General features: G+C 42.1%; 1 protein-coding gene across 2 annotated transcripts in view; it reads right to left on the reverse strand.

Annotated features, from left to right (window-relative positions):
* Positions 1-7389: 7389 nt before the first annotated feature.
* Positions 7390-27335, reverse strand: part of LOC143034539 (uncharacterized) — a 46318-nt gene continuing 26372 nt past the window's right edge. Inside the window, exons 2-4 of one of the 2 annotated variants that reach the window (XM_076200737.1) lie at positions 25711-25788; positions 19598-19889; positions 7390-12624 (exon numbers count right to left, since the gene is read on the reverse strand). In XM_076200737.1, the coding sequence (XP_076056852.1) occupies positions 10968-12624; positions 19598-19889; positions 25711-25788 (2027 nt within the window). In that variant the 3' untranslated portion in view covers positions 7390-10967. The remainder of the gene's footprint in view (positions 12625-19597; positions 19890-25710; positions 25789-27335) is intronic. The other variant, XM_076200738.1, reaches the window with a different exon arrangement.

Raw genomic sequence — 27335 nt, forward strand, 5'->3', positions numbered from 1 at the left:
TCCTCTGCTTGGCAATATTCACTGTCTTTTGTCTCATACTCTTTTCCCTTTACCCTTATATTTCTACCTTTCCTCTTCCTCCTCTTTTCCTACCCCTCCCCCTCTTCCCCATTCTGCCCTTTCTCCGCATGCCACAACGTCTTCCCCAACCCATGGGGAAAAAAGAAAGAAAATATGTGACCCAAGCCGCCATGATCTTCCCATGGCCGAATTAGAACATCAAGTAATGAGAGGAGTACGTCAAGAGACACTCGGTTTCTTCAATGTCATCACCTTTATTTCTGTCGCCTCCTTCACCTTATTACCCTTTATTCCCTTTTTCCAGTCCTCTTCCCACTCTCGCTTCGCATCCCGCTCCCATGCATTTCCTGATTCAACCTACCTTGTGTCTATACTGCCCTTGTTCACTTTCCCCTTTTTAAGCGACAATATTCCCTATAACAATTCTGTTATCTCTTCTTTCACGATTGACCCCCCCCCCACATGTTCTACCTCTCTTTTTTTTCTTTCATTGTTGAGCCCAGGTTTGCTGTTGAGTATGGAATTTCTCCCCGTCCTGTCATTTTATGCAATGGGGGGACGGAGAGGGGGGGGGTCGCCGATTTAATGAAGCGGCCTTGCTGTGGATGTGCTGTGTCTTGCGACACTGCTTCTGACCCAGGGCAGTGGACAAGGTGCAGGGATGACCCGTCATTCAGGAGGTGCTAAGATAAGAGGGAGGGTGGAGGGGTGTGGAGTGTATTCAGGGATGGAATGGGTGGGAATGATTTTATGCCTTTTTCTTTTTGGCTACCCCCCTTGTAAGGGGGAAAAAGCCTTGGTATATGTATATGTATGTACAGAGAGTGAAGCTCCCATTCTCGCGATAAATGTCACCATTCAACATGCTATTCTTCAGTGATCCCAACGGTCAGGGAATATCTGATATTTGGCCCGTCTGGGTATAAATTCCTTTACCAAGCATTTTCTTTGCCGATGTATTCTGTAAAGGTGTCTAATAGCACACATTAAAATGTTCTAAGGAAATTCTTGTATGAAAACCCATGGTGGCTGATGAGAGTTAGGTGGCTGGAACATTGTCAGTCAAATTTTGAAAACGAATGCCCCTTCTTTATGTAGTTTGTGAGGGTTCAAATTAGTATCTTTCAGGATTCTAGATTGCTTGCTAATAATTGTTTTTCATGCCTCCTTCACTTTCAACCTTCACAATCCTGAACTCCCTTGCCCACACGCTTCTTTTCTAGTACACTATTTCTGGGTGCATGAAAGGTTAAAGAAAGTAGTTTCATTTGTTTATTTGCTGGCTTATTAGTCATGATAACTACCTGGGTGCAGGGATAACCCGTCATCTAGGAGGTGCTAAGATGGGAGGGAGGGTGGAGGGGTGTGGAGTGTTTTCGGGGATGGAATGGGTGGGAATGTTTTTGTGCCTTATCCTTTTTGGCTACCAGGGTCCATGGTAAGGGGGAAAAAAGCCTTGGTATATGTATGTATGCATGTAACTACCTGGCAACATTTTTAGTTGTTTGGGATTCACAGTGAGTGAATTTGAATTGACTGATGCCTATGAAGCTCCAAGCATTTCAGTCATCAGCATTCACTTCTCAAACAAGGTACTGCAAGATTGTTTTACATGTAATATGTAGATATTATTCACATAACTTTTACATCTAGACATCTTTCAGGTTGATATGTATACAACATGATGTACGCTATCAACTGGAGCCACAATCCTGAGGAAACAAATCAGTGTTTAACTGTAACATATTCAGTATATTTGAAAAAATGCTGTTTTATATATATATATATATATATATATATATATATATATATGTGTGTGTATATATATATGTATTTATATATATATATATATATATATATATATATATTCAATTTCTTCTTGTAAATACTCTTCGCTGCATATTCTAAGAGCCCTAAGGTAAAACCCAATTATAACCCCTGATTTGGTCTTCTCGTCATGTGCGCTAAAATAGTGGATGAAGTCGTCTTTGTTTGTCGATTTACGGTATACCTTGAACCTGGCGCTGCTGTCCGATCTGATGACAACAGCGTCTAGGAAAGGTAGGGAACCGTTGGTCTCTTCCTCTACTGTGAATTTAATTCTTTGGTCTACGTTGTTCAGTTGTTCCAATAGGTTTCTTGTGTTGTTTGTTTTGTGTGAAATGAAGATGATGTCGTTAACATAACGGTACCACTTGGAGAACTGGGATGAGATGTAGAAAATGGTCCCTTTCCAAAGTCTCCATGTAGAGCGATGCTGCCACCGCAATCAATGGAGACCCCATTGGAAGCCCTTCATGCTGCCTGTATTCCTGTTTGTTAAAAACAAAAGAACCAAACTTTATGCACTTTTCTACTAACTCCAAGTAGTCACGCTTGTTGATGGGTAAGTTGTCGGTGTCAATGTGTTGTACTGTCTCTTTAACAGCCCGAAGGGCACCATCTATTGTTACGTTTGTGTAGAGGGAAGTGATGTCAAGGCTTACCAGGCGTTGGTCTGTGAAGTCAAATGTGTTCAGTTTGTCTATTAGGTCGGAGGAGTTTCTAAGGTGTGTTCCGCTAATGCTACCTAAGGAGAATGAAAGAGGTTTGGCCAATAGCTTGGCTAGTCTATGTGGTGCGCTACCTATGCCAGAAGTTATAGGTCGGAGGGGAATGTCCTGTTTGTGGATTTTCGGAAGTCCTTTCATGGATGGGATTGTTGGGTCTTCCTCCAGGAGGTAGAGGAGTCTTTATACCTTTTCCGTTCTTTTGAGGATTTTTCTGATGTCGATATTGAACCTCTTGGCTTCTTCGCTGGCTGTACCGTCCCTTTGTTTACAATATGTGGATTGGTCAGAGTAAACGTTCCATTTTGTTGGTGTAGTCCCTCTTGTTCATGATGACAACGCCACCTCCTTTGTCGGCGGTCGTGATGATGATGTCGTCATTGTCAAGGAGTTCTTGAAGGGTACGGACGTATCTCCTGGGGATGGTCTTGCTGTTGTTCCTGGCTGCAATGGAACAGCATAATAGAACACCTTGTTTGAAGCCGGACTCGATGTCGCTGTCTTTCCAGTTGTAGTTCTTGCCTATGTAGTTGTTCAATTTCTTTGGGTTTATATTGGTGCTGAATTTTAGACCAAGGGAGAGGGCTTCCATTTGGGTGTGCGTGGGGTTGTAGTCGGATAGGTTGTTGATGAGATTCTGTCTACCTACTTCTTTCCACTTGCTTGTGTTCCACAGTCGTAGCAGTTTCCTCTCAAGTTCCACCTTCTGTTGCTGCTTTTTCTTCTTGAGTTCTTCAATGAGTTCTGGGGTGGGGGAAGTGAGTAGTTCTGGAGCTTGTTTCTGATAACTTCGGCTTCGTGTCTGAGTGTTTCTCTAGCTTCCTTCAGGTATTCTCTGGCTGTGTCGCTGAAGGGTTTGTTGGGGTGAAGGAGGTGTGGGGCTGATCTTGGAAGAACCAGTTCTTCAAGACAGTCCTTGAGGAAGGTGTCTCTGTTTAAAATGCTCGTCAGCTTCATTTGTAGCACGAACTCGGACCTTATGACTTCCTGGATTCCATTTCCACTCGGAGACAAATGTTGAGACATTCTGACAGGTTGACGTAAGCGGAGTAGGAAACACAGGAGTCTTAATCTTGAGTTTATTCCTGACTAGTTTCGCAGGTATGCTTTTTCAAAGGAAAAAATCACCACAGTCAGAGACGACGCTGTGCGAGTGCTTACCACAAGGCAATGGCGCTACCGTTGTGCTATGCAGGACATTTATAAGGAATGTTTTGGAACTTGGCCTGATCATTCATAAGGTCAATCTTAGTATTTGGGTATTGACCTTTGTACCATTTATGGTTTTCTAACCTCCGTATACCTTGATTACTTTTATTGTTTCACTATTCTTACTGTTATTTCCTTTTGTGTGGTTTTGTAGAGGTGGAATGTGGATTACTCACACATTGATGTTAAATGTTCTATATGCTTTTGTTTGATTCGGGTTGTCTGCCAGGGTTGTTAGGGTTTCAAGTTTGTCATGTTGGGCTCTTGATTCTTCTTGTGTTTCTGAGGTGTGTCTTTGGGGCCACATGTCACGTAGGTTGCGCATGCATTGGTGTTCGAATTCGTCGCATACTCTCTTGGGGATATTTATGATTTCATTTTCATTTTTGTTTTGCTACAAAGTATTTGCCATAAAATACCAGAATTTTTCAACAATTACATTAAAAAACTATACAAACTAGTGAAAAACCTAGTAGTACTGTACATCGACTCAATTTAGCACCCCAAAAAATTGGCGCTTTTATAAAATTGGCTTATTTAACATAGTAATAATTTGGCGTTTACCACTTTTTCCTCTCATATAAAATACTAAAGTTATTAATTTCAATTTAGTGTTTTTTTTAAATGGTATATATGGATACGAGTAAAAGCTAGCAGAAGAGACAAAAAAGGAAAAAAAGTAAGAAAATATGGGAAAACATATGGAAACTTCAAGGAGAGCAGAGATGAAAAAAATATAGAAATATACAATAAAGAAGGAGTGGAAATGGAAGAGGAAACAGCAGCAAAAGAAGTGCCATAATATTAGGAGAGAGTATATAGGAATCATAAAAATAAAATGGTACAAGTATGAAACGAAGATACCAAAGAAGAATACACAAATCAGATGCTAAAAGACCAGAAAGAATTCAGAAGATATGAGATTCTAAAAATAAATAAATAAAATAATAATTATAATAATAACAATAGAATAATAATAAATTAATAAATGAATTACAAAAACATTACTGAATGTCTGTTATATAGCAGATATTTAGTAATATTCTTATAATCTATTTTTCTATTCTTTATTGATTCAAACATAGCATATATTCAAGTACAAAAAAAAAAAAAAAAAATCAGGTGAGGGCATTACTATAACCATCCGCCATGAAGGCACGTCAGTTAAACACCTACTGGCTGTACATGGAAGATGTCTTCGAAATTCCTCAGTTTACATCCGCCGCAAATACTAGGCATATGAGGTCATACATATGAATCAATATGACCAAGATTGTAAATTCCATTATATCAACGGCCAACACATCTAATAGTTTTCTGTATAATGTAATATATACAATTTCGTATTTATTTACATTATTCAGAATTATTGTATAGGATGCTCGGGAGAAATTTCAACACACACAGATAACACATAAAAAATACGTCCAACCACATGAATGTGATAATACCCCTTCTCTTTTCATACAAGACCAGTCTCCGACTCCCTTCGTTTCTTATGCCGATCGCTACCCCCAATACCCTCGTATAGCTAAAAACAGGTCTGAGACGATGTGCCGCGACTTCAGTTTATTTGTCTTTGTCGAAAATTTCCGCATGTCTCACGATGTTCAAGAACCTGTAATTCGGAGCCCTCTCCTCCACTTCTTAAATGTCCTAGATTATAAATTCTTATTGGCTAGGCATAGAAAAACATTGATTAGGAAAGCAAGGTCATCGAATTCGTAACCGGAGAATGTCAGAGTTCGAGGGTCTTGAAGGATCGCTTGAAGGCATTACGGACCATACGCGCCAACAGGTCAGTGCCCTCCCGTATCCTAAGACCCCCAATCTTGAAATCACAAAAACACGTAATTCACAAAATGTGTAATAAAACCACTTGGAAGATAAAATGAAAGGTGAACGAACGTTTTCGTCTATTCAAGACATTTTCAAATGCCTTTGAAAATGTCTTAAATAGACGAAAATGTTCGGCCACCTTTCATTTTATTTTCCAAGTGGTTTTATTACACACACACACACACACACAATTATATATATATATATATATATATATTGACTATATTATGACAAATAAGATTGAAGGTGAAAGTAGACGAGGAGTAATGGGAGAATTTCACGCCTTAACGTTTCGACCCGCAGGGTCTTGATCACAAAGCTAACAACTCAAACGTAACAGGATATTTTATACACGGACGGGTCATCTCCCATTACTCCTCGTCTACTTCTTTCACCTTCAATCTTATATATATATATATATATATATATATATATTGAACCTTTAATTGCCAATATTGATATGTATAGACTTTAAGCCAGACCCTATGCTTTTTTTTTTTTTTTTTTTTTTTGCTACCTCCCTTGTAAGGGGGGAAAGAGGACCATATGCTTCAAGAGGATCAGCGTCTCAATCTACGTTCAGAGGGCGTTTTCAGAATAAACACACCACCAAAAGTTAGATGACAAAGGGAATGAATGCATGATGAATTGAAATACTATACAGAACAGATGGTAGGGGCTGACGTAGTGTGGACATTAGTTAACCTGTTTTCGTCAGGGATTGTGGTATGAATAATTGTGACCTTTGTGATTATTCTTCTATTATTCTCGATCTTTAATTTTCATTTTTTAAAGGACAGCCGGCGGATTTTGCTTGAAGTAAGCTAACCCAAAAACATTCTCCGACAAGACTCATTCTTATTTGGTATTTGCCTGTATTGGTCATAACCTACCCAAACCCATCCAGTAAGATACCCATGCTCTGGAAAGATATTAGTGTTCAAATTAACAATAAGGATTAAAGTGTTGTCTTGTCATTTAGAGTATATATTGAGAAATAAATACAAGTTTGTGTATTCGAATATGCGTGTACAATAACAATGGAAGGAAAGAATAAAGTCGTAAAAGTAATCAGTGCATTCAAAAGGAGAAATAGTTTGTGGATTCTTTATTCTCGTAACCTCGCGGTATAGGTAGAGGACCAAAATGGTCAGATAGTAAAAATCCAAGCTATCATACCTGTGACCCACAACGTTGGAAGAAAAGATGAAAGCATTACAATAATACCAAACATCCCTATAATTCTAAAGATTTCAACGTCTTCGACCTTTAGAATGTCCCTTCTAGTGGTCACCTCCGCTACGCACCATCGTCAGACGACTGACTGGGTTGACAATAGGAAAAATGAAGTTACCTTTCGATGGCTGGAGGAAATTCTGGCTGTGACCAAAAAACATTGTTTATCTTCGTCGTTACCTCACGCGTAGCATCGACTTGCTTGATGGGACGCAATCCCATATGACACATGCCATGGCTGGCGATTCGTCAATTCATCTTCCTTCAGGATGAGTCTGTGGGTAGGCCTAGCTCCATCGAATATTTAGCATGGATACATTGAAACTAACAAAATCCACTTGAACTAATTAATTGTGTTTCTTTTTTAGTTTACTAATATACAATTTAAAGGACATGTTCATAGAATATCAGATCAAATCTTTCTCACCTGAAATAACGAATTTCACAGAAGAGCATACGACAAACATTTTGCTACGCACTTTTATTCATAATAGATACACTCGAGTAAACATGGAGGCTGTACAAAAACTATGAATGAAAGAAATAATATTTATTATTTACAACAGTTTCATCTGAATATAAATCACTGGTTCTATGTACATATATAATAATATACACATTACTTCAGTGCAGACATTTATATTACAACGTACAGTGGGAGCACTTTCAGTATCTTAGCCAAAGATAGGGGTTTTACAGTTGGAAGAATAATATAAAATCACAGCACATTTAAAGCATTTCTCAATGTTGAAAATATCCTCCTATAGTCAACAACCCAGTACCGAGGTACTGATTGCATGTTGCCATGCGATAATGTAACAATTTATTACGTTATCATGTTTGAATTTTTACTTTAATTCATGTTTTACCCATGTGTGTAATTATGTATATTTGTCATCATGTATTATTATTTTGTTTGTTCATATGTAAGTTCAAACTGCACTAACCTCTCTATCAAACTGCACTAACCTCTCTAATAGAGTAAAATTCATGCGGGCAGCATCAGCTGCCTGATGTACGATGATGCATCAAAATACTCGCGTTATAAAATATAAAGTTGCAGTTGTGTTACTTGTTCTCTTTCACTCTGAATATTAATAACAGAAAATATGATCAGATAAGTTCACTGAATATGGGGGTCACTCAGCTACAACTACAAAATAAATATAATCAAGATGCCGGCGCCGGCATTCTCTTATACCACTCCCGCCTCATGACACCTACGTAGGCGTCATGATATGGAAGAGGTTAATGTCAATGTGCAATCCTGTACGCACTCAACTTCACATATCATGTATGTTGTCAAATATGGGAAAGTACTCTGTAATTCTTCACCTGTCGAAAGTCACGTATGCACTCGAAAACGTAGTCGACCAATAATTGGGCAAATTGACTAAGTGACGTCAAGTCGTCGGCTTCTCCCAGGGCAGCTTGCCCTAACTACCTTGTTATACACTTCTAGTTGGTTCGTACGGGATGTGCATACCTATACCACTTAGGTACCGCATATCTCGTGAATGTGGCCGAAACCACACACACTCCTCCACTGAAACGCCCTTCATACGGGCTCACTTACAAGCCCGGAGGAATTACATTCTCGAATTTCAAACAACTTTACACTCTTTTCGATTCCGCTCTCTTGACAAGACCTCTGGTGAGGTCAGACTTATAAGTCTTTGTTTGAAGTGATCACCCACATAGCCCCTCTTTCTCAACAAGGGTCTCATTCTTAAATCTTATTTGATTATCATATACATGTTTTTGGTCTATTCCTCGTATATCCCCATTCTGTGTTCATAACTCCCATGTATATGTTTACCTTTGTTCTCTGTTCATATCTTATTAATTAAATGTTGCGTTTAATATTCCTCCGGGATCTTCAGATTGTCTGTTACCCAACCTCTAGTCCAACAGTAAACAGACTGGATAACTCTGTCCAAGAGACTACTACAGATGAAACGACCCATAGGCCGCCGCGCCGTAACGCAACAAGTGACACACGGGCAGCTCCGTCGCGTAACGGTAGAATTGTTTGGTATACCATGGAACCGATCCTTTAATGGCTGTTTTTGGGCGCTTCTACTGACTGGGGCCATAAATAATTAATCAAAGTAAAATCTCTGCTTGTGGAAAAATCATCCTACTTTTGTACTATGCAGTTCCCATATTATTGTCTACTATTTCCATGATTTCTCTTCTTATCCCCTCTGGTTGGGGGAAGAATTCTGCCATCGTAACCGTGCGAGTTGTAAAGGCGACAAAGAGGGACGGAGTGATGGGACTAGGGATCCTGCTCTCCGTGTTCATCCTGTAAGTTGAGGTAAAGAGGGCCTGGGAAACTGCAACTAAAACCCTTAGATTTTGGTTATTAAATTTGTGGTTCTGGTTGAGATTATAATATAAGAAAACATATTGGCAGTATGTGAGAAAGAAGGTTAATGAGTTAGCATTGAGACGGTTGAAAGGGACGGTTGAATTTGAATTTGAGAGACGGTTGAAAGGGACGGGTGAATTTGAATTTGGGAGTATGGTGGCGATAATGTTGGGAGTGCGGAGGGGCGAGGGAAGTGAGGAGTGGCTCTGCTGGTAATTGGTAAAATAGGAAGCACGTGGTGGAGTGCGAGGGAGTGTGAAGGTGAAATTAGAATGTAGGATTTTGAATGCATATGAACCTGGTAGTGAGAAGTGAAGAAAGGAGAGAACGAGTGATGAAAGAACGAGTGATGAAAGAACGAGTGACAGAAGATTAGTTAAAGAGGTGTGGAAGGTAAAGGCAGGAGTGAATCTGAAGGGACGGCCAAGGATGATGGGGTATGTGGGGGGGGGGGGGCGTTGAGCAAGAGGGGAATGTTTGTTGAGCGAGGGAGGAGAGGAGACAGGGACGAGCGGAGAGTGACTGTATATACTGTATGCGAGCCAGGGAGGGGCGGGGGATTGGGAGGGGTGGGGTAGGTGTTTGTGTGTGAATGATATTTTGATGCAGCCCAAAGGGCTTTCTTTCCATCTTTTCTCTTTCTGCATGAGGGGGCAGTGGGGTGGGGGTCCCCGATGAAGTGAAGCGGCTTTGCTGTGGATGTACTGTGTCTTGCTGCATTGCTTCTGAACCAGGGCAGTGGGCGGGATACAGGAATGACCCATCACACACGAATAGCTACGATGAGAGGGAGGAAAGCGTGGAGGAGGAGGAGGAGGAGTGGATTGGGTGGGAGTAGGTATGTGCCTTTGATTTGGCTACCTTATAAGTATATATATATATATATATATATATATATATATATATATATATATATATATATATATATAATATATATATAGATGGATAGATGGATAGAGCAACCCGCATCCCTGCATTGGCTGGCAATGGTCCTCAGGCCCTCTTGGCATATTTCTCTGATTTCTCTGGGAAGAAACTTTGGACCCTTCTGTATTGTATTGGTGTGGGACTGTTTCTGTGTCATCACCAGCTGAAGGGTGATCATTCACTGTCTGTCAGCTCTTCATGTAAGAAAGGTACAATGAATACAATCGACATTAATAGAGATTCCTGGTCCCAGCCCAGAGACCGAGAGTCAGACCCTCAGGGCTGCACCTCCTGATGGAGATGACAAGGGGGTTGACGTGTTATGAAAATGGGAAGCAGCCCTGCTGTCCATTTTGCAGTACTGCCGCAAGCAAGTACCTGTCCTTGGTCCTTGGATATGTTTTATTATTCCTTAATTTCACATTAAGAAACAGGGGGATCATGATATAATTCGTGTTTTGTTATGTTGGAACCCCAAAAATGAACATCATCATAACCAACTAATTTCTGAAGTGATTCCTCCAGTGTGTGGCACAGCATATTCTATTCAGTTCTGTGACTCCCCTTTGTTTGTGGAGGGGTTAACCCTGTTTTGATTAACCCTTTCCATATCAGATAACATTTATCTTTTTATTCTGGCTGCTGCTAAGCTATCTGAGCTATAAAGCAATCCTTAGGTAGGGAAACAAGATTCATCACTGGACCTACAGAAATATGATTCCTACAAGCACACTGTTATAGTATGGCTCCTAGTGGAACATGAGGCAGTCAACAAGACTTGCGAACAACAATATGAAGACACTGTCAAACCACTAGCTGACCTGACTTGTTAGCAACGATTTACAGAAACAATATTTTCTATATATATCATCATTTATACAGTCACTTTGTCCCGCGTAGCGATCAATTCTACTCACTTCGCCTAGCAACGTCAAAGTTCCATTCTTTTCGTCAACTGTTGCCTCCATTTCTGCTTTCCCAGGATAAGTCTGGATTTGAATTTGGACTACGGTACTTCCCGAAACAGCTGCATCTTTCCTCTCAGCTATTTTAACTACATGTCCTGTAAATTGGACACAGTCTGGGAATTTTTCCAAACCCTTGTTTAATAGTTCAACCACAAACTTTGCTATATTTTCACTTTCTTTGATGGAAATGTGTGAATGAATTCCTGAAACAGAAGCACAGTAGGGAACTGGCACACCTGCGTTGTCGCAGGTTCGCGTATCTGGAATCTGCTGGAACAAGCTGATTCCAGGGAAAGACTTGGAGATGACACCCTCTTCCTTCAAGTACGTTTCATTCTGATATTGGTGAAAAAGAATGTCCCACAAGGTAGCATGCAGGTCATATGGAACAGTGAGTCGCATTTGGTTCTTTTTCAGGTTCTTGTGGGCCAAAGAGTATCTCTCACTAAAGTCTGAGGGCAACAGAATAAAGAGGAAAGGAAGGTTCTCTTCCAACTTTCCAATCTTGGTTTTACGAATTTTCCCGAAACGCATCCCGTGGTCACTCATAAAGAAAACAAATGTTTTCGAAAACTCAGGTCGACTTCTAACTAAGTTTACGTATTCAAATGCACTTTCATCGATAAGTGAAGCTAAATGATTTTCTTCGTGGGTGACTCTTGTGGTCCAATAAAAACCAAAGTGGGGAATGCATCTTAAAGTTTTTGCAGCATCCAAAGAATACCTTTTTATCACATCAAAGCTTAAAAGTGGCCCCTGACATATATGCCCATAACTTTCCTTATAACCGAGTTTGCCTGAATGTCCTAAAAACTTTTCTGAAGCCATGAAAGACGGGCGATTGTAAAAATCTGTAGGTTGTTTTAGAAACCCAGTGCGTTTATAGTGGAACAAACCCATTTCCGGAGCATCTTCACCATAGACAGTAACATAACCTTCCTTGGAAAAGTTTTTCCAAATAAATGGACACTTATCTATCACATTGCTCAAGTTGTTGTCAAGACATTCCTTGATAACACTGGCACCAGATTTTCCAACAAGTACAGGCATCAAATTTGGAAAGGTATTATCACCTACTTTATTGTAACCTTGCATATCAATGGCTGATATGCTCTTCAGATAGTTGTATGTCTTAGGCATATAGCGTATCATGTTCTGTTTTGATACGGAATCCATCCCAAACAAAACTACATTGTATGTGTCTGACCTAGAATCTGGGTTCTTTCTGGTTTTACCTAAATTAGGTAACTTTCTGTCAGCATTGTTTTGACTTCTAGTTTCTCTTTTCCTCTCTTCAGCCCTTTCCATTATCCCTGCTGGGACATCAAGACACCCTTCCCCATACCATCGTTTAACTTTGTCAGCATGAGACCCAAGATTGAAGAGATGGTGAATGTTGCGGTACTGCTCAACTCCATGGTCATTACTGCATGTTACAAAGGCACCCGGAGTGCTTACGGCAGTGCCTGAAGTGTTCAGAGGATAGCACTCTTTCCCAACCCTGAAAAATCCAATACAAACAATATCAAAATATAATGTACTATTATCCATGTATTGCACACAGCCATATAAACATAGTTGTAAGCAAGCACAAACAAAATTATAGTTGAATTAATTCTAAATAAAGATCACACCGCATTTCCCATATGTATTCCTCAGCCATAACAAAAAGGGAAACATCTGCTTCATTCTGGAAGAAAAGGATTTACCTTTCTAGTGTAAATAACCATAAAACAATTTTCATTATTATGCAGGTACTACAAACCCTCTCAGTGGACAAGGTGCAGGGATGACCCGTCATCCAGGAGGTGCTCAGATAAGAGGGAGGGTGGAGGGGTGTGGAGTGTATTCAGGGATGGAATGGGTGGAAATGATTTTATGCCTTTCCCTTTTTGGCTACCTCCCTTGTAAGGGGGAAAAAGCCTTGGTATATGTATGTACAAACCCTCTCATACCAGTCAAATATTTATGGTATAATCATCATAGAAACATGGATAACAATTTTTCTAAGGCACAATCATTCAAGTCAAACCCAATTTTGGGAAGCCTAAAAATAGACACATCAATCAATCAAACCATTACCCACCCCCTACGACCTCTAAAGTCATCAGTGGTTTGATTATGAACTGCTGGTATATAATGAAGATATACTACCGAATGATTATGGTAAGGGCTGATGTTATCATTTGTGAGAATTTCAACTTTTTTTTTTGTGACAATTACAAATGTTATTATGATAAACTACATGTCCATTTATAATCCAAAAACACAAGAAAAAACAGTGCTTACATATGGCAAGAGAAGAAACTTATCAGAGATTCTAATATATATTTGAAATATAATTTCTGGTCTACATAGGATACCAAGGGCTTTTTCCCCTGTAGTGTTTTGTAATCTCGCTACGCCCGGATAAGCTTGTTGTTTTTGACGTCCGAGACCATGTTGTTTTGTTATTTTATTGTTGCTTGACCGCATGATCCTATTGAAGAGAAGCTAAGGACCTATTCACTGTTATTTATACACTCAATCAATTCCATAGACTTTAGATTGGCGTCGAGAACTCGACGCAAGCTTGTATAGTGGAACTACAGAAACGATGTTTTTAAAGTGAATGGGATGTGGCAGGAGAGAGAGTGCGGTTTCAAAATGGCACCATGAAGCATACCAGGCTATATTGCATCTGAAGATTTCAAGCTTCCAGTAATGATTGATTGGTTGATGCAGTAATAAGGACCGATTTGGGACTGAATCATCTGGACTGGCTGCAGATTCGAGGTTACCGATTTACATGTTTCGTATAGGAACATAGCCCATACATCGACGTTTGGTACTTTCGTTAGGATAAGCTCGCTTAGAAATGACGACGAGTCAATTAAAGATTGACTTGTTTGATCTTTCCAAGATAAAATTGGATATGTGAATTAACCTAAAAGAGATAATTGATTTTGATTACTTTTTTCTGACTATTAGACAGATGACAAACAGAGATCGTATTAGTTCAGTTAAAGATTTGCTTAAAAATGGGATGGTCAAAAAAGCATAATGCGTCATTGCTAGAATATGCTCCTGTAAAAATTGTTTACCTCTTTATAATTATGCAATTTTGTATATAAAAAAGTCTTGATTCATGTTGATTTAAGAGTTAGTGTTAAACAATTTACATGGTGGTCATAATGGTATAAATGCTATGACAGCAGGAGCTGGAAATTGGGTATGGTGGCCAAAGGTAGACCAAGACATTAGAGAAGTCGTTAACAATTGCAGTATTTATTTTAAAAACTAAGAATCCTAAAGTTCCTATACTGTCTCGGCCTAACGTTGGTAAATCATGGTCTAGATCACATATAGACTATGCAAGACCTATTGAGGGGAAATATTTCCTCATGATTATAGATTCCCACAGTAAGTTCTTGGGTGTTCATTTTTCTACTGCTGCAACTTCTACTGTAACAATTAGACATTTGAGACAATTACTGCATTTGCTAACTACGGTATTCCGGGTGTTACAGTGTCGGACAATGTTCCTAATATTGTTTCTAATGAAAGAATTTCTGAGAAAAAATGGCATTAGACATGTAACACCAGCTATCATCCATCCTTGAATGGACTGGCAGAACGGGTAATAAGAACATTCAGAGGGATGAGAAAAGTTTCGGAAGGGTGATATGCATACTAGAGTATGTAGATTTCTATGTAATTTCCGAAGATACATCAATTTTTCCACAGGTAAGTCTGTAGCAGATATAATATTTAATAGAGTTTTCAAGGGTACTGTAGAAGCTGTTAGAGAGTAGGACAGATCTTCCAGTAGATTGTGTAATGAAGTGTTAGGAAGAAGAGCCTTGTATGGTCAGGATGATGTAGTGTTTGTTCGCAATTTTGGTAAAAGGGTCCGTGGGTGGAAGGAAAGATCGATGAAGTGCTTGGTTCAAGAAATTACGAGGTGAAGGTTCAGAGTTTGGGAAATATAATTTGGAAAAGACATGCAGATCTAATTATGCCTAGATCTGTGGGTGATGTTGGCCAACCTAATGGTGAGGTATTAGACAATTCAAATGATACATCTATAGACGACTCCTCAGTTAGATGTTTCTAGTGATCCAATGTTGGATCGATAGGAGGCATTCCAGATGCATCCATAGACCACCTTATAGGGTGGGCTTGTAACTATAACTCATCTTCCACCTAAAAATGATCTGATATTCCCCCACTCTCTCCCCTACGAACATGGACATCCAGAACTCTTCCTACTCTTCTCTTGGATACCACTATTTAATCCATTAATGCCTTATCAACCATCCTTCCATCCACAACCCTCTCCCACATGTAGTTATGCTTGACCTTTTTCCTAAACACTGTGTTAGCTATCACCAGCTATCTAAACTTCATTTAGAAATAGAAATTATGTTGTAAATAAAGCAATGCAAAATTATAAAAATAATGGGACAGGCTTCCGAGACAAATGCAACACGTGGTAAAAAAAAAAAAAAAAAAAAAAAAACACTCTTGGCTACCACTATGGCGGTCCGGGTTCAAATCCCGCCCAGGGCTGAAATGATTTCAGTATCGCTATGCTGCGGGTTGTTACTCCAACTCGTGGGCGGGGAGTTGGGGTGTGTGCGCGCGTGTAAGGTCACAGCATACCCATACACTGATCATATACGAGTTCTCTACCGGGAGGGAAATAGCTGTCGATCACGAGTCCAATACGTGATCCAAGACCATGGTGAATCACACAACCGCAAAAAATGGCTGTACGGATCATCAAGGTAAAACGGATATTAGTATTCGTTTTACCTTGCGTATCATAATGTATCAGTTTCGTATACGCGTTCACAATGGTTCCATCCCGCAACATGATTTGTTTCATCACCCCCTCCCGTGATAAAAACTGCAATCTCTTTTATATACAAACTAAGGTAATCTTCCCCCTCCACCCTCCCATGGGGGAAGAAATAGTGCTGCTGGATGGGTATCCCCACCCTCTACCTTGCATTTTATTGTTTTATGGAAGACACTTTTTCATATTCAGGAGATAGAAGTTTGAGATGTGATTGTTGAAATATAGATCTGCCACGAGTGTCAGCGCGGTTGGCGCATTATTCATCAAGTATGTACTTTTGCTTATTATAAGGAGCATTGAGTTCTCGAGAGTTGGGACTTTTTGAAACTGGGGGAGGTTCCTTTGTTCTGCAGGCTGTATAGCAATATATATTCCTACAGGGGACTGTGTTGTGATACACATGGTGAGAATTTTGCAATTGATAGGAGTGCTACTGATAAGTGAGATAAGGCAACATTGTATCGACTACTGGACGTAACATCTTAGCACGTTGATGCTCTCTATGTATCCAGGTTCATAGTGTAATCCTGTATATACTATATATGTCCTACATAGATATGTTAGACGTGACAACTCTGCCCGGGCAGAGATGCGGCAGGCCTACGACCTAGTGTCAGTGAGGAGGAGTAAGCTGCTTGCGTTGGTTGCTTGTAATTTACTTAATACCAAATACCACGTAACCTCGACTCTTATTTACTCTATTCACATGTGTAATCATGGTGAACCATACCATAAGGCAAGGGAGCCGCCCCAGCACGGTCACCCATAACACAATATTAAATATTAATGAATGCATGAATGGACAAACCAATAAACAGATAGAGAGATAAATTAATAAAATATGCAAATGAATAAATGAATGTAGACAGATAATTGAATAGATTGGTGATTCTGGTGTAATGCTATAAGGCCCCTAGCATTAAATACAAACAGGGCGCCGCAGTGTCGTAGCATGCCCGACCACCAGAGACGCTTCCTACAAAGACTGTTACGGCTGACAAGTGTTCATTCATATGGCCACAAGGCTTCACTCATATGTGTACGAAACATGGCCTCTCTCGCTCTGCGCAGCGAGCCCCCAACCCAGTCTAGAATTGTTCATCCTACGGTGCGCATGTAATGCTCCATGTACTCTTAACGCCACAATAAGAGATATTCAACGTCCCCTCAAAGTGTTTCTGTTGCATACATAACATGGCGCAGTGAGTAGGATTGCAATTGCTTGCAACTTGCAACAGTAAAACATGGGACGATACAAGAATCTGTGGCGCATACGTGAACGAAACGAACGTGAACGAAGCACTGACGGAACTAAACCAACAAGCGACAGTGCACGTGCTGAACCATGAATGCAGTGCCGGCAACAGTGTGCATGCATGGGACCTTGAAAAATCATGTGGTAGAGATAGTGACACACCTTTGTGCACGTAGTGGTGCGAACAAAGAGGCCTTCATCCCACTGGTTCGCCCTACCAGCCGCGAACGTCACCCTGCACGGGGCCAAGGCCACTTACGCAGGCCGCGAGAATAAAGAGGCTTTCATCCTGCTTCGCCATGCCTGCCCACATGACTCGCACAGGCCAAGCCCACCCAGCCTAGAAATTGACACACTGCTTCTGCTCCCTCGCTGCAATTACGTCACTGCAGTAGGTAGCGATCCACTGCCGCCCACACGAGGCATTGATGGTGACAGTCTCGGACGTCCAGTAGGACCCGCGCGCATGCGCCGTGTCGGCATGCCAAAGGGTTCCCCGTCTGACGCACGCACCCCTACCTCAGCGACGCCCCCTGCCCCCACGCTTTCTCCCGGGAAGACTGGCACCTGCCGTCCCGGTGCCTTCCGGCCGACCACCCTCCGCCACCTGTCAGCATCCGCGCACGTGCTGCCTGAGACAGGTGCGGACATCACGGGGTTAGGTATTCGGCACCTAGGCATGTCGGAGGTATCAAGGGCCCTACATTCGCTGTTCTCTGCGCAGACGACGCGACCGATTTATTTCGCTTCCCCCCCCCAAACGGGACGCTTCCGGCCGACCACTACCCGCCACCTGTCAGGACCCGCAGGTGCAGACGTCACGGGGATAGGCACTCTGCACTTTGGCACGTTGGAGATATCCAGAGTCAGCCTACAGACACCGCTCTTGGCGCCGACGACGCGGCCGACGTATCTCACATGCCCCCCGCAACGGGACGCTTCCGGAACACCTCAACGTCGGAGACAGGGACTGCAACGCCGCCATACGGATCCACGGAGAAGTCCGAACACCTCTCCTCTACTTCGGCTTGGCCATAGTTCCACTCGACTTTCCGAATCCTCTCCTGACGAGGATATACGCGAACAGATATGCCGAGCTGACATTGCTAATTGACAGCTCACCGGCCACCACTCTCGACTACTTCCTAGGGGACTTTAAAGACATGTGGTCTCCAAGGACAAACCCCGCACCGTCCCCCTAGGAACGATGATGGTTCTCCCCCCCCCCCACCCATGAGAATCCACTATAAGCCGCCCACACGCCCAAGCCGATACCGTTCGCATTTCAGGTTCAAGCGAAGGAAGACCCTGACTCAATGGTGCAGCAAGGTATCGTCACGCTTGTAGTAAGGCGAGCTCTGTCGCCGCCGCCAGTGTTTGCGCCCTTCGATCCTGCCTAGCCAGTGGTACTGTAGACGGATGCGTCGCGCCTCTACAGCACTGGACCGCACTCTCCGCTCGGTGGAGGACCTGCAGTCCTCGTGCGCGGACCTTCCCCCTCCCCGATTCTGCCCCCGACGCGGTGTGCATGCAGGCCTGAAATACCGGGCACTTCCGCCTCGTCCAGTGTAGCCCGCGGTTTCTGACGGACGCCGAAACCCGACACGCTATTCTTTGCTCCCTTCATGGAAAAGTGTAGCAGAGCAGGGCGGGGATGCAGCAGTGGGGCTTTGATTTTGGGAAGGCTGCTTTTCCTTTATTTATTTATTTATTTATTTATTTTTTGTCATCACTGTTCATGTCGCAGTTTGCGTGGCTTCCCAGCCAGGATTGTGTTAGGCAAACCATTTGAAGACACCCTAGAGAGAGCTGTTCAGTCATGAAGAATGCTGCCGGGCTGTGCCTTCTGCTGTCACAGTACAGACACTGCGACCCATGTGGAGTATGACTAGCAGCTTCCAGAGATGATATCCTGCTGTCACCATCACACCATTGCCAACGAACTTTTGGTTGGTAATGGAAAGAATAAACCTATTGTAAGATGGCGGGAAGAAAGTGTGAGTGTCAATCTCGGTCGCTGTCCCTATGCTTAACTCCAACGCCTTGTTGGGAGTTGAGCCCAGGAGGCACCACGAAGAAATGGTGAGCCAGCATTTGGTCTCCCTTCAAATTTCCTGTTTCAGACTCCCACCTTGAGATCTTGCCTCCCTCTTCCTTGTCATAAGATGAGGTAAAGAGAGATGCAAGTTCTCAAAACTGGATTCATAACAGGTATACAGAGTAAGACACTTTGGGGATGAAGCCCCCCCCCCCATTATTCATAATTATTATTCATATACCCTTTTAGGGTTTTTGTTGGCAAATGCATACGAAAGAAGGGGATCTTTCTGTGGGTATGAGTTTGGAGGCAAAGTGACAGCAGGCACATTTACTCACTGAAAAAGTCTGTCAGCTGAATTGTTATAATTGTCGTAGCTCTGGTCCTCACGTAATATCGTCCTGTAGCAGCATTTGACCTTCTTTTCAGTAAGCTGATCTTGTCTGAGTAATATTGTGCTCCCTGTAGACCACGTGTATTCATGGAGGCCTGCTGAACACTGGAGTTCTTTGTCCGGATCTATGGCTTTAGGAAGGTAGTTCTTGATTGAAAAATGCCAAGGATCTAGGCGAGGTACTTTGTAACCAGGGGTGTTGATCAGCAGCTCATTCCAGGGTTCGACACCATCGCCTACAGAGTGAAAATTTAAATTATGAACTGAACACAGATTAAAGTTATAAATAATTGTGTAAAACATTACAGTGCCAAGTGGCTCTCTGAAAGTAGGTAAATACACAGACTTAAGATAGCTTTTTTGTTATGTTATAGGTATATTTGTTTCTTCCATGTGTTGTGCTGAACAATTACATTCAACCTTTGATAATTTGGTACCGTTATGGTTCAATGGTTTTTGAAATATTGAGCCTGTCAAACTATAGTGCCGAAATCTGTTCACTATTTCAGGATAAGAGTAAACTATCAACATGTTCTCCTGAATCAACAAAATACATCAAGTACTCGTTTAATGTTGTCTCCATCCATTCACGTTTTATTTGGGGGCATTTATTAACCAGTGCATTGTGACAATGTTGCCATAATTTGTTTCTCCATCCATGGCGTTTTTGGGGTTAATCACCAATGCCTTAGTTTGGTCTTCATTAAACTGCATTGTGAACTACGAGCTCCCATGAAGTGCACAAAATGTCACTACTTTTGGACTAACTTAATTTTCAACCACCTCTTCACTTCCAAGGTTAGTATGAATGATACTGAATACAAAATTATAGTGTGTTAAACAGGCTTAATTTTCAAAAGAATTGTGGGGTTAATTTACAATAAATATTAATTGGAAATTGTAAATATCTTAAGATGTTCAGAGAATTCGTGGCTTATATTGCAACAATAGGCAAGGTCATAGATATTATTAACAGGAGCATTGACAATACCATTGTCAATAAACGCTGAGTGCTACCTAACATGTCTGTAAGAGGCAGCATTGCCAACTGGGAGAGGATGCAGAACCGATGGAGAAACTCACCCACCAGAGAAGATCCGGATGCCTCCAAACCACAAGATGCAACTACATCCCTGCGGCCCAGAGGGCCGGTGCCATGTCCCTAGGTTGGGCCCAGAAACTACTGTCTCTCTTAGGTCCTACCAATTTATCTCCTCTTCTTTTATTTCTGTTATTTTTCATATATGGATGTCGGTACTTGGGCACCTGCCCTCCCGCAGAAGCATAGAAACTAACCCATGCCCTACACGCACAAAATCTATACATACAAAACAATTATCATGATCATATGCAACTACAGGCCAATCAGTTTGACATCGGTTATAGGAAAAATGCTTGAATCAATAATAGTAAATAGACTCAGAGAACACATTGAAGGGCATAATTTAATTCGTGATTCACAGCATGGTTTCTCCAAAAGTAAGTCATGCGTGACTAATCTTCTATCCTTTTACACTAAAGTATATAAGGCGTCAGACAACAATGAAAATTACGATGTTATTTACCTTGACTTTAGCAAAGCGTTCGACGAAGTGCCACACCAGAGACTACTAAATAAAATCAAAGCCCATGGCATAGGAGGAAAAGTGTTAGAATGGATTAGAGCTTGGATTAGTAACAGAAAACAGCGGGTCACCATAAATGGAATAAAATCTAGGTGGGGCAATGTTACTAGCGGTCCCCCCCAGGGCTCGGTTTTGGGTCCCTTGTTGTTCATTATGTATATAAACGACTTAGACGATGGGTTAAATAGTGATGTTAGTAAGTTTGCGGACGACACTAAAATAGGACGCCTAATTAGGTCAGGAGAAGACGCCCAGATTCTGCAGGATGATCTTAATAAACTGTTAACATGGTCGGTGAAATGGCAAATGAACTTCAATATCTCTAAGTGTAGCGTGTTAAACGTAGGGCTACACAACCCCGAAAATAGATACAACTTAGATAACACGTTTTTAGAAAAATCTGAGTGCGAGAGGGACTTGGGAGTTCTGGTGAGTCCGGACCTTAAAACCAGGAGGCAGTGCATTACCGCCAGAAATAAAGCAAACAGAGCATTAGGCTTCATTGCTAGGACGGTAACGAATAGAAGTGCAGAGGTAATTATTAAACTATCTAGCGATAGTTAGACTCATCCTTGACTATGCGGTACAGTTTTGGTCTCCGTCCTACAGAATGGACATAAATTCACTAGAATCAGTACAGAGAAGAATGACCAAAATGATACAAGGACTCGGAAATTTGCCTTACGAAGAGAGGCTTAGGCACCTAAACTTACACTCTCTGGAAAGACGCAGAGTGCGGGGTGATCTAATAGAAGTGTTCAAGTGGATCAAAGGCTATAACAAGGGTGATGCAAACAAGGTCATCATAATAAAACAACAGGGCAGGACTCGCAGTAATGGGTATAAACTGGACAAATTTAGATTTAAGAAGGAAATAGGCAAGAATTGGTTTACAAATAGGGTGGTCGATGAATGGAATAAACTTAGTAACCATGTAGTAAGCGCTGAAACTATCAGTTGTTTTAAAAAACGATTAGACAACTTTATGGATGGGGATGACAGGTGGTGATGGATACGGAGCTGCCTAGTGTAGGCCTTATGGTCTTTTGCAGTCTCCTTTATTTCTTATGTTCTTATGTTCTTATGCACTGTACGGTTGTGTGCTGTATAATAGTGTTGTGGCACGACACGGTGATGTCCTAACCAGCAGTGACGCTTCTCGCACAAGGGTCCTTTCATCCGGCCAACAAAGCCAATTTTCATACGGCCAGCTACGCAAGAAGGGCACGCAGGGGCACGCATACCCGGCGTGACCACAGTGCCACGCAGACACGAATGATTACTCAAACAGGTGTTACTAGGAATAAAATGGAACGTAGGTAGGAGTGTAGACATTCGGAGGTATGCTAATGTCACACGCACGTAACCGCGCCCAGAGCGCGGAGCTACTAGGAAGAGTTGCTTACATCCATATGTTAAACGTTGGCAGCGTCTTCGCCCTGTGGAGCGGAGGACGCACCCCTTCGGGCCCACGCTGACAGATACCCATTAGTTTTCCTGCGCGCACCATGCGCCCTCCTGTACACATGACCCACCGATTAATAAACACGTACATCGCCCTACATGCGTTTCACTGTCGCCGGTCCCCCTTGCAACATGGCGCAGTGAGCAGGGCTATTTTGCAACAGTGAAACAAAAGCGACGATACCTTAATCGGTAGCGCGCGTGTGAACGAGTGACAGTAACGTGACGATATACGATTCGGTGGCGCGTGCGTGAACGAAGTGTTGACGAAGTGACGGGGACCGTGAGTGCAGAGCCGTGCAACAGTGTGACACGCTTTTGTAGACCCGTAGAGGAGCGAACAGAGGGCCCTTTCATCCCACTCGCCAGGATACTGAGCCTCTCGGGAGAGCACTACCCGCCGCGACCGCATCCCACACATGGAGCGAAGCTGACCCCACACAACCCCAAATGACCCACGTAGGCCACGCCCACTCTGCCGGGGAACATGGAACAAAGACGTGATTCACAGGTTTCGGAGACTGACAACGCCGACTTACCTGCCCCACCCACTCTCACACCAAATGTGACATTTCCACGAGATGGTGGCGGTAACGTCGGAGAGCTCGTAGCGGTGATGCAAGATGAACGGAGAGAAGACCGCGAGAAAACCGACAAAATAGCGGAGACCCTGCAGTATTTCGTAGCCTTTGTTACCCGTACGACGCCCCCGCCCCAACGACCTCCCCGTCCCCTCCTCCGCCTTCCGCCCCGCTCCCGCCTGTCACCGGAGTGGCACCCGCTCCTCCGCCGCCGGACAACCTCTCGGTCCCATGTCCATCGCCAATGAAGGCCGATGCACACTTCCGGTCGTTCCAGTTGCAGCGCCGTGGCTGCACCGACTATGCCGTCATGGCCGGTGTTAATAGGATGCTGCGTGACATACAGTTTATACAGCTCCGGTTGTGCTTGTCCCTCGATGTTCAGGGGATACTACGGAACTCCCTGTACATCTCCCATGACATCTCGCTCTCGGCTGACGAGGTGTTTGACCGGCTGCAAGCCCATTTCTGGGACGCGCGAATCGAGGCCCTTCGCCACCGTGACCTGCTCCGATGCAGACAGGCACAAGGAGAGTCCTTCGACGACTTCTATGGCCGCATAAGGGATAAGGTTGAGGAAGTACACCAAGGCATCTGAAACCCCGTCACTTGTGCGGAGGCCCACCTGAAAATTGTGATACTCATGGGCGTCAGGGACGAGGAACTCTTACAACGCCTCAGCTCCCTCGCTGCTAATACGTCACTGTGGGAGGTAGTGACCAGCTGCCGCTCACACGAGGCATCGAGGGTTGATGAGGGGGTCCCACCCGACTTCCGGAAGCCTATCCCGGCGGCAACACACGTGAACAGGTGCACCGAGCTAACACTACCCGTTGACAGCTCGCCAACCACCGCTCGCGACTATTGTAAAGTGTTGGTCTTCAAGGATGACTTCGGCATCGCCCTCTAGGAAAGATGGTGGGTCCCCCTCCCCCATGAGAATCCACCTGAAAGCCGAAGCAGTGCCCTTCGCTATCCACACGCCCAGGCAGATACCGTTCGCATTTTCGAATCAAGTAAAGGAAGAACTTGACTCACTGGTACAGTAAAGCGCTCCTCGTGCGCGGATCCACCCACGGCTCCTTGTGCGCGGATCCCCGTCCTGGCTCGCGAATAGACTCCTCGTGATGGTTCTACGAGCGCGGTGGGGGGAGGGGGAGGTGTGGCATAATTCTGTAGCATAGTGTACTGTACAATAGTGTTGTGGTGCGACACGGTGATGCCCTAACAAGAAGTGAGGCTTCTCACACAAGGGTCCTTCCATCCGGCCAACAAGGCCTATTTTTATACGGCCAGCTACGCGAAAAGGGCACAGAGGGGCACGTGTACCAGGCGTGACCACGGTGCCACATAGACACGAATGACTACTCAAACAGGCACCTATTAGGAATAAGATGGAACGTAGGTAGGAGTGCAGACATTCGCAAGTACGCTGATGTCACATGCACGTAACCGCACCAAGAGCGCGGAGCTGCTAGGAAGAGTTCCTTACGTACATATGTTAAACGTCGGCACCGTCTTCGCCCTGTGGAGCGAAGGACGCGCCCCTTCGGGGCCCACACTGATAGTCACCCGTTAGTTTTCTTGCGCGCACCACTCCCCCTCCTGTACGCATAACCCACCGATTCATAAACGCGTAAATCGTCCTACGTGCGTTTCACGGTCACCAGTCCCCCTTGCAACAATCATGATCATCATTATGAGCATCATTATTATGATCATCTTCATTATGATCATAATCATCATGATTATCATGATGATGACGATCATAACGATCATGACCATCATCATACTGAAGGCTTCCTGGAATAGGCTCACGCCTTTGACTCCAGATCTACATTCCCAACTTGTGGCATGATCATGAATATCACCATGAACATCATTATCATGAACATCATTATCATCAATATTATTATCAATATTATTTAACACCATAATCAATCTCTCCTGTTACCCTCTACTGTTGGAAACCCAATAATATAAATTCTCTTTGAATATCTCATTAGTATGACCCGGAAACATTTTTGTGAGAGTGAAATTAATGGAATCCCTCCTTTGAATGCTCTTATTAGATGATAAATGATGCATTTCATTATGAACTGAAATCTCATCTATTGTCATGGTTAGGTATTGTAATTCAGTGAAATGCATGCGGGTACAAATTGACAACATTCATATCCAGTACAGAAAAATGTATTCATGCACTTTCAAGACTGAGCTTTAATACAACCTAAAATTTCATCATGCTTACCATATAGGTATGAAGTACATCTACATACAACTGAACAATATATCTTCGGTTTTGGAAAAGAAATATATCTACTCTGAACTTCCCCAAACAAATTTGAATTTGTAAGACACTATGCCAACACAAAGCAGTACAATACCTGTTAGAAGAACACTGATTATGGTGGTAAACACACCAAGAACAAGAACAAGAATGAAGCCATGCCAAATGGATTTGCCTGCAAAAGAAATCTAAAGTTAGTGCCACCCACCAAATATGTATTTTTTTTTAGTTTACAAAGGATTACAAAGGCGGGGCATGCCGACAGGAGACCTTTTGGTCCATAACTAGGTCGGATGCGAAAAAATTAATGATAATAAAAATATGATGTAAATAATAAATGCATAGGTATAGTTAAATTATAAACAAATAGGTAAATAGTAAATAACAATAAATTGACACATAATAATGTGAATCAAACAATAATAAACAGACAAATGATAACAAAACAAATAAACAAATTATATAAAATGACAGCCATTACAGCACCCTGCTTATATGTTTATCTAAACGACTCAAAGCTTCGAACTGAACTACATTGCACTGCCTTTGCAGGAAGTTTATGCCATTCATTAACTACACGATTGGCGAAGTTGTTTCTACCCACTTCCAAATTAATTATATATATATATAATATATATATACATGTATATATATATATATATATATATATATATATATATATATGTGTGTGTGTGTGTGTGTGTGTGTGTGTGTGTACAGACGCTCCTCAACTTACGTTTTAGTTAGGTTCCGAACGGCCGAACGTAACGTGAAAATGAACGTAAGTTGTTACTGTACTATACATCCATAAATTCTATTACCGTATCTTATAAAACACCCCTCAATCATTAATTATAAACATAACATTGTAAAATAATAACATTAATTTCAAATAAATTAAATTCAAGCAACATAAATTGAGATGGTGGAAGAGAAGGAGGAGGGGGAGGAGGAGGAGGCAAGGCAGGTTCAGTCTGTCGTTTGTGCCATGTAATCAATGGACGCAGCGTCATGCGTAAGTATCGTTTGAACTACGGAGAGCGCGCTAAACTAATAAATTCACTCAATTTTTTTTTTTTTTTTTTTTTACAATTTTTTTTACAGTCAGTTCAAACGTAAAATCGAAAAAACGTAAAACGAATGAACGTAAGTAGAAGAGCGTCTGTGTATAGGTATATATGTATATATATATATATATACATATATATATGTATATATACACATATACATATGTATATATATATACATGTATATACATATACAGTATATGTATATATATCAGGGTTGCGGAGTCGGAGTCGGAGGGAGTCGGAGGTTTTAGCTGGAGTCGGATTTCTAAGAGTACTGGGAGTCGGAGTTGGAGTCGGATTTTTTTTATCCGACTCCAACTCCTTAAATCCAATAAAATTATTTTCTAACATGTGTCCCCGTTTGGTTTTACCAGTTGCACAATTTAGCAGTTTTTTATAGTTTTGCTTTTATTTTTGGAAGCAATAGTGAGTGTGTGCAGTGTATATGTACACTAAGTGGTCTCTCCAGATGGAAACAAAAAACAATCCATCAACAATAAAAAAAAAAGGAAAAATACACAATACTGACAAGCTATCATTGTTAGTCTGGGTAAAAGTGTTTGTGGTCATGTATTTGTAGTTGTTTCCTGTAAGGAGAGTGAAACTATATATATATACTGTATATATATATATATATATATATAATATATAT

The sequence above is a fragment of the Oratosquilla oratoria genome, chromosome 17 (assembly GCF_046742065.1).
Source record: "Oratosquilla oratoria isolate Oo_2021 chromosome 17, ASM4674206v1, whole genome shotgun sequence".
In the NCBI taxonomy this organism is placed as follows: Eukaryota; Metazoa; Arthropoda; class Malacostraca; order Stomatopoda; family Squillidae; genus Oratosquilla; species Oratosquilla oratoria.